This window comes from Strigops habroptila, chromosome 3, assembly GCF_004027225.2.
Source record: "Strigops habroptila isolate Jane chromosome 3, bStrHab1.2.pri, whole genome shotgun sequence".
NCBI lineage: Eukaryota > Metazoa > Chordata > Aves > Psittaciformes > Psittacidae > Strigops > Strigops habroptila.
Genome location: NC_044279.2, coordinates 12,617,806 through 12,634,176, shown reverse-complemented (window position 1 = coordinate 12,634,176; position 16,371 = coordinate 12,617,806). Strand labels below are relative to the sequence as shown.

General features: G+C 38.2%; 1 protein-coding gene across 8 annotated transcripts in view; it reads right to left on the bottom strand.

Annotated features, from left to right (window-relative positions):
• Positions 1–16,371, bottom strand: part of MAGI2 (membrane associated guanylate kinase, WW and PDZ domain containing 2) — a 737,601-nt gene that overhangs the window by 92,159 nt on the left and 629,071 nt on the right. For all 8 annotated transcript variants that reach the window (XM_030478640.1, XM_030478639.1, XM_030478638.1 and 5 more), the window contains one exon: positions 14–45. In XM_030478640.1, coding sequence (XP_030334500.1) covers positions 14–45 — 32 coding nt within the window. The remainder of the gene's footprint in view (positions 1–13; positions 46–16,371) is intronic.

The following is a 16,371-nucleotide window of genomic DNA, read 5'->3' as shown; positions in this document are numbered from 1 at the left end:
AAAAGGAACTTACAGGCTTTGGAGTTTTCCATGGAGAAAAGAAACCTGAAATAAACAAAAAATAACATTAGCAGATTTTTCTGATGCATAAAGAGTGAGACTAAGTGGTATCTATGCCCCTGTTCTCATTCAGGTCTGTAGATAACATTGATATATATGAAAATTCTCTACACACAAGGGGTAAAAACACAAAACACGAGGAAAAATTTCTAAGAAAAAATATATGCATATATATGTGTGTATATATATATGCAAGTGGAGCTATTGAGATCATTGCCATACTTTACAAACAGCATGGGATTAGGTTGAAATCAAAAGAACTAAGCAAAAGGACTTCCAAATGTCTTGGTGGACATTGGATAAGACACAAAATGACCTGGTATCGATGTGTCAAATGCAGTCGCACCTTTAAGAAGAAGCAATTCAGAACATCCCATCAACAAAACCTAGTAATACAAGAGATTTTTTTATAAGAAAAGCCTGAAGAAAAATACCTGGTTTATCAGTTTAGATGAGGTAGCCAAGTCTTGGGAGGATTGCTTGCTTTGACTGTCCTGTTTTCACCAAGTGGTCAGACCTGACTACCTCTTCAACACAACTAGTTATCTCGTTTTCCTTTGTTATTACTGACTTATAACTTGCTCTAGTGACTTTCATAAATTTTAACTATTGTAGCTTATAAATGTCTAAAACTCCAGCTATGTCCTTTTCATAAAAGGAGATAATTTGAAACATTAATTGTAAACACTGTTCTTATCTTCTGCAGCACAATGTTAAAAACCTTACAAAAAGAAGCATCAAAGGATATTGGGTCACATTTTTAAAAATAGCAACTTTCAGCACAGCTTTCATTAAAAAACTCATTCTCAGTTTAATAGCAGGTAAAAAAATAAAAGTCTGTGGACCTTCCTAAGTAAGATTAAAAGCCCATAACAAAGAGTTCATTTGCTTTGTCAGAAACAGAAATGGGGTTTAAGCTGAGACATCTAAAAGGAAGACTGCTCTTTTGGTCAAAAAATTAATTAAACTGTAAAAGATGGATTAAACTGACTTTATTATCTCTTTTTCTAAGGTTAGTCTAGAAAAAAAGTCATGAGAACACTAGGAAAAGTATATTTCTACAGAAAAATCAAAACAGGAATTATATTTGTAGACAGTGTTTAGATTTCCTAGAATTCTGTGATAATGAGGTAATTTTTTCCTGCCATGATATCTAATTCATTTAGGCTGAAAAAATCTTGGAGAGAAAAAGCACTTCAGGCATTTGCGGAGAAACACTAGCTGTTTTGTAATGCTGATGTATAAGCTGATAGTGCTTATAAACAAGAAGTACATGGGGAAAAGTAATCCTGAAAGGTTTATGTTTACTGACTCTATAGTGTTGGGATAGAAACTGCTGTATTATCAAGTAGACAGATTTTTTTCCATCTGCAAATTCAAGCTAAGCTAACAGGCATCCTGTATAGGTCTGGCTCACACATCACCTTCAGTATTAAAGATTCTGTAGTAGAAACTCATTTAACAACTTTTTGGATGGCAGATGGCTACCTTTTTATTGCTTGCTACAATAAGAGTGAAAGTTAAAAAACATTTTTTGCGTTGGAGCTAAAGAGAAGACTTGAAACTTGCAAAGAGATTTCCTGAAAAGTATCTCAGATCAACTTATTACTCTGATTTGGTGTTCAGAAAATATCGGTAGAGGTAACACTCCCTCCTCCTTATTACTGGTGCACCTCCCCTAACTTACAGTCCGGAAAAATTATTCCAGATCAAAGTGGAAGGTCATTTTTTCCTATTTATTTACTGTCTTCACCTAAAAATATGTTTTATCATCAATTAAAAATATAGTAAGTATTTATAAATCAAATAAATAATGAAAGATACATCAAGTAAAAACCCCTCAATTAATAAAAAAAAAAAAATCAATTTTCCCAAATAAGGAGAATATAGACCTCTATTTAGCTTGGAGGCTGTGGGCACAGACTGCAACATACAAATGACAACATCTACACTCAAAACAAATAAAAGGCAATATTTATTCACACAGCATGAAATTATGTTAAGAAAACTAATGAATATAGGATGCCACAGAAGCAGAAGATCCAAATCAAGATTTAAAAAAGTATTGGATATCCATGTGTGTACAAAAGAATGTTAGAAACTAAAATCCCTGAAGGTAACAAAACTTGTAACTAATATTAAAATCCATTCTTCAGATTTAAATTCGGCAATTAGATCAAGACTTTCATATAAGATAAGATGGTCTCTCACCTATGTCAAAGACTATGTGCTAGACTTCATACATGAAGGCCTAGTTCCATAAAGCAAACCCAATCTTGTATCTTTCATGTATTTCATGGCAATTTTAATGGTGCCTCACATAACAACTGTATTCTCAGCTGAACTAAATATTCTTTTTCACAAACTAAACAAACTCACCTTTAGACAATGTATGACATTATGAGTTATTATGAGACTGGTTATGGATTTGCTGTGAACCAAACATGTCCAGAATTATCACTGGTGTTTAAATACACACAACTGTTGCTGCAAATTCAAGAACTCAAGAGTATAATGCACATGTAGTAATTGTAAGTGTAACAGAAACTTCACATGAAAAAGCACAAAAGCAAAATGCATTTTTCTGTGTATTCTGCATGCTCCCTTCAAACTTTCACCTTTAAATATTGTTCTGCATAAGCACTGGACCAAATCCTCCACATGTAGAAAATTGAGGCTTGGAAGCTCACCCATCTTAATAATGTGCATTTAGTGACTACTCAACAGTGTTTGCCTTCAGCAACCACATCTACAGCTGACAAAGAGAAGCAGTGGACTTTCCCTTAGTTTGACCCCACTTCACCACTCCACATTTTCCTTTGACTTTCTGGCACTGCTTCATAACATGCCGTGAGTATTCTTCACCAGAGACAGTGAGATCCCACTGAATGACAGCTGCCAGCAGACTAGCATCAATTCAGGATTGATTTAGAGGCAAGACTGAAATTGTTCTCCAAGCAGTGCAGCTTTCAACTTCTGACAAGTATTAAAACAGTACTGATACTGCTCAAGTTTCCAATCAACTCACATCTAACTAGACACACATACTGGATAAGCTCTTATAACTTCATTATCCTGCTTCCAGATTTCCACCTTTCCCTCTCCAAACTCCCAACCTGTTCTGTCAAACTTATGATGTCTTGTATAAAAACCTGAGTAGCTGAGAATATTATATACACATGCAATAAGCTGAGGTACAGTAACAACCATATGCTTTTTAAAAACCAGTATTACATTTTCTTATACAGCAGTGTTAGAAAAATTACTTTTTACATTGTTTTTTAAATTATATTTACCACCTTGGAAAATGAGCTTCCCTGGAAATCAGAGCTGTGATGGTTTCTATGTTGTAACTTTACTAAAAAACACCAGTAACAGAAAACAGGTTTTGTATTCAAATATATTTGGGGAAAAAATTTTTTCTTTTTTTTCAGATCAAGGCAAATTCCAGCTTCAGTTTACTGTACTTCTCCTTTTCGATGAAGACATCCTATAACAAAAGATAAATCACATCACACTCATTTTATCTGTTCCTGCCTATATACAAATTTAAGCGTGCTTTTGCCATAACTTATGCTTAAAGATTTCACATTTCTTACACTTCAGCCAGTATTTATTATTGGAAGGTTTAGGTTTTTAAAAGCAGCTTTTCCCAGTAAAAATTCTGTATTTGGTGCATTCAGTGATATCAGTAATTCAAAACCAGCCTTCGGTTATTGGTCTGCTGTCATGTGGATGCTTTTTGCTACATTTCCATTTCCCTTCTTCTCACTCTTTTGTATTGATTCCTGAAAAAGTTCTTAAGACCTTGTGAAATCACAAGTAGCTCACATAAGTATTGTTAAACCACAGGAACTTTAATGATGTTCTTCTCTGTGGCAGACGTGTTTGTATAATTAAACCAAAGCCCAGGAACAGTTTGATTTCTGCAGTGACAGCGTGTGGTAGTGCTGCAGGGAGGAATTCAACAGCATCAAAGACAAAGCCTTTTAATCCAAAGCAATGTTCAGGCCAAGTCAACTTCCCTCCACATCACTTGTCGCACTGATGGTACAGCAAGTGCTTTGTCCATTAGCTTTTGTTGGGCTTCTTGGGTTTTTTGTTTGCTATAACAGCCTTGTTGCATATGGCTTCCTGAGCAAAGCTGTCCCAAGGAATGCACAGACTTTCTTACGTAGATGCTTGGAAGTCAATGAACAGATGGCTGATGAGCACTCCCAGAGTATTAACTGACTCCATGGGCATCTTATCAACGTCCATCTGACAACACTTCAGCAAAAGTTTTCCTTTCCAGAAAAGTTACTGATAAATTTACTGTAACAGTAGATTTTTTAAAATGTGCTTTTTCTTTCTCTTACTGTGATCTCAAAGATGTCTATCAGTTGCCTACACTGGGGCCTCAGTTCCAGGGGTGTCAAATACCCATTAACTTCAAATGGATGTGACAGTGGAGAACTTCTCTGAGAGTTCAGGCTCACAGTGTACACTGTTAGCAGGATGTAGGGAACTGTTTCTTGCCATTCAGTTTATATCTGGCTTCTCCTTCTGTATGCTTACCTTTTTTGAGCTATGCTAAGTGGTTGTATTAGGTGCACAGAACTCAAGCTACAATTGGGCTCACTCATTAAGATGCAAAATGTCCTTTAGCTAGAATTCCAAAAATACTGGTGGAAGAGATAATGTTGGAGTTTTGTTGTTATTGTTGTTGCATACATAGAACAAATATATAGCATTAATTCATTTATTCTTCAAATATTTTCCCCTTTACAAGAAAACAAACCTGAATAATGGGAACAAGTAAATTCAATTGATTTATATATTGTAGTAAAGAAAATCTAAAAGGAAACAATGATTTCAAATAGATGGAAATAATACTTATGAAAGCAAGGTTTTAATTGGTCATGTTGTATTAAAAATATCAGATGATATATAGGGATTGGAAATTAGTAGTTCCATTTCTAATCAAATCAATGAATACTGTGCAGTATTTTTTCAAAGGTCCACCTTTTTCAAACAGCTTTAAGTATTGAGCTCTTATTCCAGCAACAACAAAAAGTTGATTTACCTTGAGATAAAGAGCAGGTGTAGAAGACTGGGAGCTCTAGTTCTTCAAGCATAGTGTCCTGGGTTCAGCTATAGCAGTCATTTTTCTCCTGCTTAGTAGCTGGTGCAGTGCCGTGTTTTTTAACTTTCAGCCTGGGAACAACGCTGATAACACCGATGTTTTTAGTTGTTGCTAAGTAATGTTTACTCTGACCAAGGACTTTCTCAGTCTCATGCTTTGCCAGGGAGGAGGCGAAGCCGGGAGGAAGCAGAGACAGGACACCTGACCCAAACTAGCCAAAGGGGTATTCCATACCATGGCACGTCATGCCCAGTATATAAACTGGGGGGAGTTAGCCGGAACGCCAGATCACTGTTTGGGTCGGGCTGGGTATCGGTCTGTGGTGGTGAGCAATTGTATCCTCTCCCCTTGTTATTTCACTAATTATTATTATCATTGGTGGTAGCAGTAGTGGTTTTGTATTATACCTTAGTTACTGGACTGCTCTTATCTCAACCCGTGGGAGCTACATTCTTCCAATTCTCCTCCCCATCCCCCCGGGAGCAGGGGGAGGAAGAAGAGGGGGAGTGAGCGAGCGGCTGTGTGGTTCTGAGTTACTGGCTGGGCTCAAACCAGAACACATAGTTAGCTACTCCTGTTGTCAGCTGTCCTTCAGTGATGGTGCCATGCTGTGGAGGATCCATTTTGTCTTTGGTTGGGATGGCACCCGATACAATGGGTCAAAAATCAACACATGCCACATCAGAGTGAGATGAATGACCCATCATATTTGATCAGGCCCATGGCAATACATATGGTTAGACTCAGTGTCAGCACCCTTGTAGTAGGCTACACACTGGCAGCATGGCAAGGAACTGATGTAGCACTGTGCTGCACTGGGATGAAGGCTGGTTATAGAACTTAATCTGGCCACTGCCATAAAAGACAATTAAAAATTTTCTATAAAAACATTATCCACAAAGGAGAATCTTCACCCTTTACTGGATGTGGAAGGAAACATAGTGACGAAGGATGAGGAAAAGGCTGACGTACTTAATGCCTCCTTTGCCTCAGTCTTTAATAGTAATTCCAGTTGTTCTTGGGACACCCAGCCTCCTAAGCTGGAAGACAAGGACAGGGAGCAGAATGAAGCCCCCATAATCCAAGGGAAAATAGTCAGCCCCCTGCCACACCACTTAGACACACACAAGTCTATGGGGCCATGAGATCCATGCAAGGTTACTAAGGGAGCTGGTAGAAGTGCTCACTGAGCCACTTTCAACCATGTATCAGGGAGATCCCAGTTGACTGGAAGTTAGCAAATGTGGCACTCATCTACAAGAAGGGCTTGAAGAAGCATCTGTGGAACTACAGGCCTGTCAGTCTGACCTCAGTGCTGGCGAAGGATATAGAGCAGATCATCTCAAATGCTATCACACAGCCCATGCAGGACAACCAGGTGGTCAGGCCCGGTCACCATGGCTTTATGAAAGGTAGGTCCTGCTTGACTAACCTGATCTCCTCCTATGACAAGATGACCTGCTTAGCGGATGAGGGAAAGGCTGTGGATGTTATCTACCTGGACTTCAGTAAAGCATTTGACACCATTTCCCAGAGCATTCTCCTGGAGAAGCCGGCTGCTCATGTCTTGGATGGGTGTACTCTTCACTAAGTTAAAACCTGTCTGGATGGCCAGGCCCAAAGAATAGTGACAAATAGAGCTCGATCCAGTTGGTGGCGGGTCACAAGTGATGTCCTCCAGGCTCAGTACTGGGGTCAGTTCTGTTCAGTACCTTTACCAGTGATCTGGATGACGGGATCGAGTGCACCCTCAGTAAGTCTGCTGACAACACCAAGTTGGGTGGGAGTGTTCATCTGCTTGACGCTAGGAAGCTCTGCAGAGGGATCTGGACAGTCTGGATTGATGGGCAGTGGCCAATGGTATGAGGTTCAACAAGGCTCAGTGCTGGGTCCTGCACTTGGGTCACAACAACCCCAGGCAATGTTATAGGCTGGGGGAAGAGCGGCTGGAAATCTGCCTGGTGGAAAAGGACCTGAGGGTGTTGGCCAGCAGCCAGATGAACATGATCCAGCTTGTGCCCAGGCAGCCAAGAAGGCCAATGACATCCTGGCCTGTGTAAGCAATAGTGTGGCAGCAGGGCCAGGGCAGCGATCATCCCCTGTACGCGGCACTGGTGAGGTTGCACCTTGAATCCTGTGTTCAGTTCTGTGCCCCTCACTACAAGAGAGACATTGAGGTGCTGGAGCAGGTCCAGAGAAGGGCAACAAAGCTAGAGTCTAGAGCACAAGTCTTATGAGGATCGGCTGAGGGAATTGGGGAACTGGAGAAAAGGAGGCCCAGGGGGCACCTTATTGCTCTCTACAACTACCTGAAAGGAGGTTGTAGTGAGGTGGGGGTCAGTCTATTCTCCTAAGTAACAAGACAAGAGGAAATGGCTTCCGGTTGCGCCAGGGGAGGTTTAGTTTGAGTATTAGGAAAAATTTCTTCACCGCAAGGGTTGTCAAGCATTGGAAGAGCTGCTCAGGGAAGTGGCTGAGTCTCCACCCTGGAGCTATTTAAAAGACGTGTAGATGTGGCACTTAGTGACATGGTTTAGTGATGGACTTGGCAGTGCCGGCTTAACGGTTGGACTTATGATCTTAAAGGTATTTTCCAACATAAACAACTGTATGATTCTAAGTCTATAGAACTGATACAAAAGCTTAATCGACTCTGAGATCAGGTACTAAATCAATATTCAGCTTTTTATACAAAGCAGCACTTTTTGTGCAGTTCATGCAGTTTCACTGACCTAGGAACATATTTTCAACAATATTCTGATCTTCACAAATAATGAGAAAAAACATAGCTATTCAAAGTCATGAATGACACAAGTACTTGATGTTCAAGCTGGGACTCTCACTGGTCACCTATGTCTATGAGAATTTCCTCTAAAAATAGACCAAAGAATCTCAAGGTACCATTAAGTTTTCACATTCATGAATAGTAAAGAGTTAGCAAGCATACAGCCATCAGAAAAGGTCAGAAGCTAGCATAGTAATGAGTTAATTTACATTCTAATGGACATACAGCTATTTATTTTGCTTGGCTGCTACAGCTCTGTGAATTGCTGATCAGTCAGAGATTTAAAATAATTTATGAAACTAGTAAAATCCCAACAAACTAAATACCATCTCCTTCTGATTAATCTGGAAGCAGAGAAATTCGGGATCATAGGTAAACTAGCGCAGAGGCAAATGCAACATTGTCAGTGACAGTTTTTGATGCTTAAAGGTACTGGAATGGGGAAAAATAATAAAAATCTCTACAAGAATTTCTGGAAATGAGAAACACATTTTTCGAACAAGAAGCTCTGTATGTGGTCAACAAGAGTAAATTATGTTCCACAGACAAAGTTCGATACTAAACAAGTATAAAATGTCTCACTGGGTGACACTTTTATATGAACTTTCTTCTCTTTTCTGGCACCTATTACCAGAACAGGGATACACTGCTGCAGATTTATTTCCTTGTTGGTAGCAAACCCTATTATCTGAAGGACAGCTATGAGTCAGAATAGAGAAAATGCTGCTGCAGTACGAGTCAGAACAGTTTCTACTGGGACAACTTGATCTGTAGTAAAAAAAGGTACCTTATGGAACAGAGGAAGATCCTCATCTCTTGCCTTTTATTACAGAAGTTACTACTAAAAGTTCAAATCCTTAGGTCCATATCCTGGTGTTTTGGGGCCTACAGGGATGCTGGGGAGGGACTCTTCCTTAGGGACTGTAGTGGTAGGACAAGGGGTAATGGCTTCAAACTTAAACAGGGGAAGTTTAGATTAGATATAAGGAAGAAGTTCTTTACAGTGAGGGTGGTGAAGCACTGGAATGGGTCGCCCAGGGAGGTTGTGGATGCTCCATCCCTGGCGGTGTTCAAGGCCAGGTTGGACAGAGCCTTGGGCCACATGGTTTAGGGCGAGGTGTCCCTGCCCATGGCAGGGGGGTTGGAACTAGATGATCTTAAGGTCCTTTCCAATCCTTACTATGATTCTATTCTATGATTCTATGATTTGCAACTGCAAGTAGTATTGGATGAACTGAGGTCTATAGTATGTATTTTATGTAAATACTAACCCAATTAGCAAAAGCCTTCATGCCCAGGTACAAACACATGATGAGTGGAGACAGAGATCTCAGTTTGCTCACAGGTTGTGAACTCTACCAATACCTGGAAAAGGTGAAGGTTATTTTTCTGTACAAGCAAGAAAAAGAACCATTTGTTTGGCGGAAGGAAATTTTCCCTGAAGAATCTCCAGTTTTGCTCATGTGTGTTATCCAATGACTGCTGCTATAATCAGTGTCACTAGTTTGTGTGTTCAGGCTAGGGATTACACTCTATACTATAACTGTTCTAATACTGCAAGAGGTAGTAATGCAAGTCATGTACCATCTTGGGCAAACGTATTGTTGCTCCCCCTGAGCCAAGCAGACACAGCAAGGGGAAAAGACTGGTATATGTCACACACCCCGAATCAGCAATATAATTTAGAATATAAATTGAGTCTTCAGAATCCTGACAGCTCCTAACTGTTGCTTCTAGAGGAGCCTGCAAGTGTTGCCATATCCATAAAGACTCTGTATGCTTGTTAAGTACATGTCTGACAACTCAGCCTGGCTTTACTGAAAGCTAATTTAAGCTTCAAAACTAACTTTTAAGGAATACTGCATCATATTTTCAGAACTCTCACAGCCAGAAAGTCTGCCTAACTAAGCCAGTGTTTAGAATCTGCTCCCATAATAAGCTTTTATATTTCCTAAGCACATTAGAGAAATCTCAGTTTACATTATGGCATGTCACTTTGATGAATATCAAGCCATGTTCCCAACATTTTTTCTTAAACTGTAGATGAAGCATAAGTTGTTTGTACACAGTGTCCTAAAGTCCTTTTCATGAAAATACATTCACAAGTCTTTAGCAAGTATGGGGGAAAATATACAACAGTAAATCCATTCCTTCACTTATATATAAGCTTCGTATTAAGGCATAGATGAAAAGGAGTCATCAGATATTTAGTGTTGGTATCTATGCTGCCAGCTCCTCCTCTTCTAAATTCCTTCATCTCATCCGTGTTTTGTCTCATGTTTACCCCCTTCCTCAGATGCCTGTTCCTAAACTCTAACAGACTTCTTTTTGTTCTCAGGATTTCCCTCTGTGTGTCCTGATCCTGATTTGAAAACCAGCTAATCTTATCCCTGAAACAGCGATCAGAAAAATCCCTAATAAAAGAATAAAAATTGATATATGTCCTTGGTGTCCATGACTATTTCTGAATGGGAGACCTTGCAATGCAATATTCCACTCTAACGAGAGGCAGAAAAAAAGCACATCGGAAGTAGTGGTGAACCATGCAATCATGCAAGTTGAGAACTGAGTCTAGAAAGATTTTAGCTCAAAAACTGTCTGCACTCTCATTTGTACTGAATAGTTTTCCAGATATCAGCTCAGTTGCACCATAATCTAGTGGGTTTTGGGTTAGGATATATATCATCATGGTGTTGCCAGCTGTGACAAAGGAGCTATAGGTGGAAGGTGAGGTAGAATACGAGGTAGAATACCCAATGGCAGATATGACACAGAATCTATAGGAGACTTTAGAGCTTCAGTTGTCATTCTGGACAATCTTGAATCTTCCACTGACTATGCCATTCCAGTGAAGATTTCTTGATACCACAGTGCATTTCAGATAGTCCTGGATGTCTGTTAGCAAGTTCTGAGTCTCACTTCTCCCGATTTCTCTGAGGTTTGGGAGCACTGGGCAGAAGTTCATCATAAAGCACCAAGTAAGTTATATTACAGAGACTGGAGACCCTGCTGGTTTCACCTGCCTGCCTTTCTGTCATTATTAAATTATGTTGTAGTAACAGAATTTTGTGTTTAATATGAATTAAGCTGTCAGCATGGTTCTGAATTTTATTGATTTGCCTTTGAAATCTCTTCTGTGACAATGGGAAGTGTCAGGAGCTCAGGTGTGTTAACTACAATTGTCTCATTTTCATACCACATGGCAGAATTATAAACACTTAAAGGCAACATCATGAAAAGGTAATCATGCCACTTGGCCACAGTGGTGGAAGCTGGAATAAGCAACAGCATGCTTATTTCATTCTTTGGATCCAGATGTTATTCAAAGTAATAATTTCTTTCCAATTTCCTTCACACCAGTTTAACAAACCAGTTTATTCCTGTTTATAGGGATTCAAGTAGAAGAGAAAGATTGACAAACAGTGGAAGACTGTGAGAGAGAAGACTAACAGAAGAAACAAAACTTATCACAAGATTCAAGTTTTACATGGTTGAGTCTTAACTGTGAAAGTATATTCTTTAGTGCAGGAAAGCAGAATATTTGGTAAGGGATGTTAGTAGAAGGCCAATGTCCATGGAGTAATAAAACTGTGAACAATAAATTGCTAAACTCGCATTTCCCTGCTTGAACCTCTAGGTAAATTTCCTTTGCCTTGCACTGCTGAAGATTTGACATGCACCCAGTAGAGATAAAGCTCTTTGCTTTCATGTCCCCCTTGAGGAGGTGATTCTCATATTCAACTTACTTATCAAGAAGAACAAATCTGAATTGGTAAAAGCTTTTCAGTGATCTAAATGATAATGGTTAAAACTACATGAAGTTCAGAAGATTTAGCATGAGACCATAGGAGCCTGAAAGAAAAAAATGAGAGAGAAATAATGATTGATGGGAATGATACTAGTGCAGTACAGAACACTAAAGAGTACAAAGCATGATAAATTGACTAAAGACAACCTGGCTTGCAAAAAAAGGTTGAGAAATGTCACGTTCTTCTGAATTCCTGAATGCTTGGAGATGAGCAACTGACATAAAGAAGGGCTGTGTCCTTAAGTCCAATAAGAAAGGAACAGTACTGATGTGAATTTTATGATATTTAGATTGTGTGCTGGTCACATGTAGTGTTGCGTAGTACTTTAAAAAGTTAATGAACAGAACACTAAAGAATGATGCTGATAAAGGATCCTGACAAGATAGTTGGGAAGTGATAAGTATTAAATGAATGTATTACAAGGAAAAGCAAGAAAAACTGTGAGTAGGTAATTTTTTTCCCTGTGGCAGTGCTCTGTCTCTCAGAGGAACATAAATTGATTTCAGACTGTTGAGATTTTGGCGACATGTCTAACATAATGGAAATAACCCCTCAATATTGAGAAAATTGGAACAGTACCTAAACATGACAAGTTAAACAGAGAAGATTATGGTGCTGACAACCGTGAACCACCTTGCTGACCTCACAGCTGGCCTAAGCTTTAATATTTATATTTTTAGGAAGACTTGCTAAGGTACTTAGCATGTATGTTTCTCCTTTTTTAAAATCAGAATTTACTGCATAAGAAAGCAAACTTGGATGTAGCCTTTGGATCTGTAAAACATTTTCTTCTTTCTCAGTACGCCCTCATACCTCAGTATGACCCTATGATTACAGAACAAAACCTATGAATTTATGCTAGAAGATCATAGGTGCCTGAAGGAATCTGGATGAACAGTGCAATTAATCAGTGATTGTCATCAAATTGGATATGACATATACTTTTTCCTTAGGGTTACCCAAGAATACATAAATAAAAAGACACTAAAGTTAGATCTGTATGCTCTTTATGCAGCCACCATACAGTTTTACTGGTGTATATTCCCAATCAGTTAGGATAGGAAATAGTTTGTAGGGTAATATGATTACTGTTTTGTTTTGTTTTTTCTTTGTTTTTAACTCTTATGAGCTAATTTTAAAAGTATTTCATGTCATGGAGATCAACAAGAAATGGTCTATTTCAGAGGGAAGAGGAAGGAAAAGATTGATTCAAATTAGAACTTGTTACTGCTCTTCTGATAAAGGGAGTTTTCATTGGTGAATGATGATTCACTAAAGCCAATTTTGTGAAAAGCAGTTGCATTTCCAGAATGTATTGAGCATTTCTTTGGTAAAAAAATAAATCAGAGCTCAGATGAAATTTCTAGTTAAGTTCTAAACAAAATACCTACTGATCATCTAATATTTAGCAGCACCAAATAATACTTAGCAAGCACTTCCTGATAACCTGGAGCCCGAAGTAATTTATCCTATTGTAATCAGGCCTTTGTTTCTTGTAGCACAAGTAAGTTTTTGATCTATTGGGCAATTGACAGTTACTGTTAATGAGAACTGAAAAAAACCAGTGTGCAAGTAGCTATCACATATTGATGAATAAAAGTGGGTACCTCTGTGCACAAACACAAGTAATGAATTTTACCCCTTTTCTAGTATGAATGGGTTAGAAAGGCAACTAAATTGCAACTTCTACATCAGCACTCTGCAACAGATGCATTTTGATTTAATGAAACATGTATGTATCTTGTACCATTGCAGTTCTCTATCTCTCAGACAATAGAGGCAAGCAGAAACTACCCCAAAACGTATGAATACAATTAATACTCACTCTCTAGAAACTATGTTTGATCCACTTCCAAGATTTCAGAGGCATTGATTTTCTTTCCTAAAATTGTTGGGTTTATTTGCGACATTATTTCCAATACATAAAATGAATATTTTCTTATTATATTGCATTCTAAACCACTACTGTTTATTTGTATTAGTCTTTGAGATCTGTGTATATTTCCAAATATAACCTTCCTAAATTTAAATAGCAAACGGGAATGTGGTAGCAGTATATTTCTACTTGGGGCTCTTTTTCTGACTCATAATTACAATGATCCATATTATCTTTGTGGGGTTTTTTCACCCCAAATTGTAAAACTGCTGCAATAGGAGCTTCCCCTTTTGTAAAAATCTCTGAAATCCCTAGAATTTCTGTGTAATTTTGTTTCTTCATTACTAACCCATACTTAAATAGACACAGAGTTACAGCTCAGGAGAAACATTATCCGTCCTTAGTTCCACGTATTCAAGCCTTTGATCTCCAATGTGCAGAATATGCCAACATGTTGGTGAAGAAATTACTTTTTATTTTGTAGCAATGTAGCTGACTTTGGTTTGGTGCTTTATATGCATCTGAGATGGAATCCCAGGTTAGCCAAAGATTTAAATTAGATCTGCCTAGACTCCTTATAGACATCTCCAAAGGCTTTTACATATATATAAGCCTAGGGTATATATACATATATGTACATCCCAGGCTTTATTATAATATAACTAAAAATACATATATTTTCAAATAGAGAAAAGGTAAAATGATTAGCTGGAGAATATAGAAGCAAAAGGGTTTCTGAACAGCTTGCCTTGCTCACTATATCCTCCCTTACAGATCTTTGTTTCCAGTGAAATCAATGACTTCTTCAGTTACACCCTCTGTATACTCCCTGCCAGCCCGCAGATTTTCACCCCATTCCCTCTGAAGCCTATGTGTCTGCTCCTTGCTCTTCTCAGCAGGTTCCTGAATTAGGCTGCAGATCTCCAGCTCTCTGACCTGAGTCCTCTCAGATCCCACAGCCATTGGAAACATCTCTCCATGAGGAGAACCTCAGGGAGGAGTGATCTGTCTTCACTGCAGGAGGACCTGCCTGGTCAGGTACTTCTCAGAGGAAGGAAGGTAGCATACATATTTGGAAGAAGCCAAACAGATCCTTTCCATCAGACTGCTATTACCAACTTGACACAGAGGATGGTTATAGCTGTTTTAAGTAAATAGATTCTCATGTTAACCATAAATGTTTTTCAAGCAGTTTTATAGCTAATCAGCTCTGGTACCCAGAGTGCTGTAGGTCAGGGACTTTGTTTCTTCTCTGCTGAAAAAAAGGATGATCCTACAACATAACTCCTTAAAGAACTCTTTATGTGACCCAAACCACTTTTTTTGAGGTCCCTAATTCTTCACTATCTGGTTTCTATGCTTTCAGACCACTTTTACCAAGCCAGGTCCTTTTCTTCAATTTCTACAAGCTTTTAATGAACAACTGCTTGAACAATTCCACATAGGAAATAAATTCTGAAACTATATGCTTATTTGTCTGTACAGGAAATGAGACATATTACAGAAGTTGGGTATTAAGGAAACATCTTTACACATGGACAACTGAATCAGCCATTACTTTTGCTAATGAAGAACTGTATGGAAAATCTTAAAGAAATCTTGCATTTCAGGTAATTACTAACAAAGCTACAAACTTTAAAGATAAGACTCCTGCAAGAGGCTTGATCTTTGCATAGTATAGGGAAGTAATAACTTTGAAGTAATTGTGGAAAATGGGAAAAAAGATGGAAAAACAAATATGAAATTAAGAAGCAGTGAAAAATGATCTGGAACAGAGTCTCATTGATCTTGTTAACATTCATAACAAACGCAATAAAATAGTTTACCAATGGCATCTTACTGAGAAAATATATAAACAGTAAGTTTTATTTTAAGAACTTGTTCTGAATTTGCCTTTTTCACTGCGATGTTATGCAGCTGATTATCAATAATAATTCAAAAGCACTTTGGCAAGTTTGGGCTGCATTTTTTTTCTCTGGTTCAGGAACTAATTAAAACTGACTGCATAAAATGCTTCCTGCTTGCTGATGCTTAATCTACTAAGTATTCCACATTCTACTCTTTATCAGTAATATGTCATCTATCAAATGATACGGACCAATCTCTCTCTCACCTGCAAACTTTATCAGTATTGAATTTATGTTTCCTACAGGATCTTCATAAAAAGTGTAATATAGACAAAAGCCAAGAACTTATTCTAGAGGAAGCTCGTTAAAAATAAATTCTCTCACTGATTTCCTACTCATAATTATGTTAAAAGATCAATTAGTTCACTGATTTTTCAATTCAATATAAGCCATACTAATTATACTTGCTTCCATTTTCAAATAAGGAGTGGGGCTGTTTCACGTAAAGTCTTCCGTAAGTCTGTTATATAAAAACAATGAAAATTTATAATCAAACATGTAATATTAATAAAAATGCTAAAATATATTTAATCTGAAATAATCTATTTTCTGCAAGCACACATTTATAACTTCCTTTTTATAAAGAAACCCAGATTACTTTCTATGGTAGCATAAATGAGATTCCAGTTTAGCTAAAGTGCATGAGACAGATTCAAACTTTTGTGATAATACAGTGCTTTGTTTGGGTTTTTTTAATAACGTCAGTTGTTCTATGCTTGCCTCTGGTGTGTGAGCAGGACTCATCTCATGCACCCTTGTCTGGCTGGCTGGTCAGCTAAGCTAAGGTCCTCAGCCAGACTTCTCTGTCA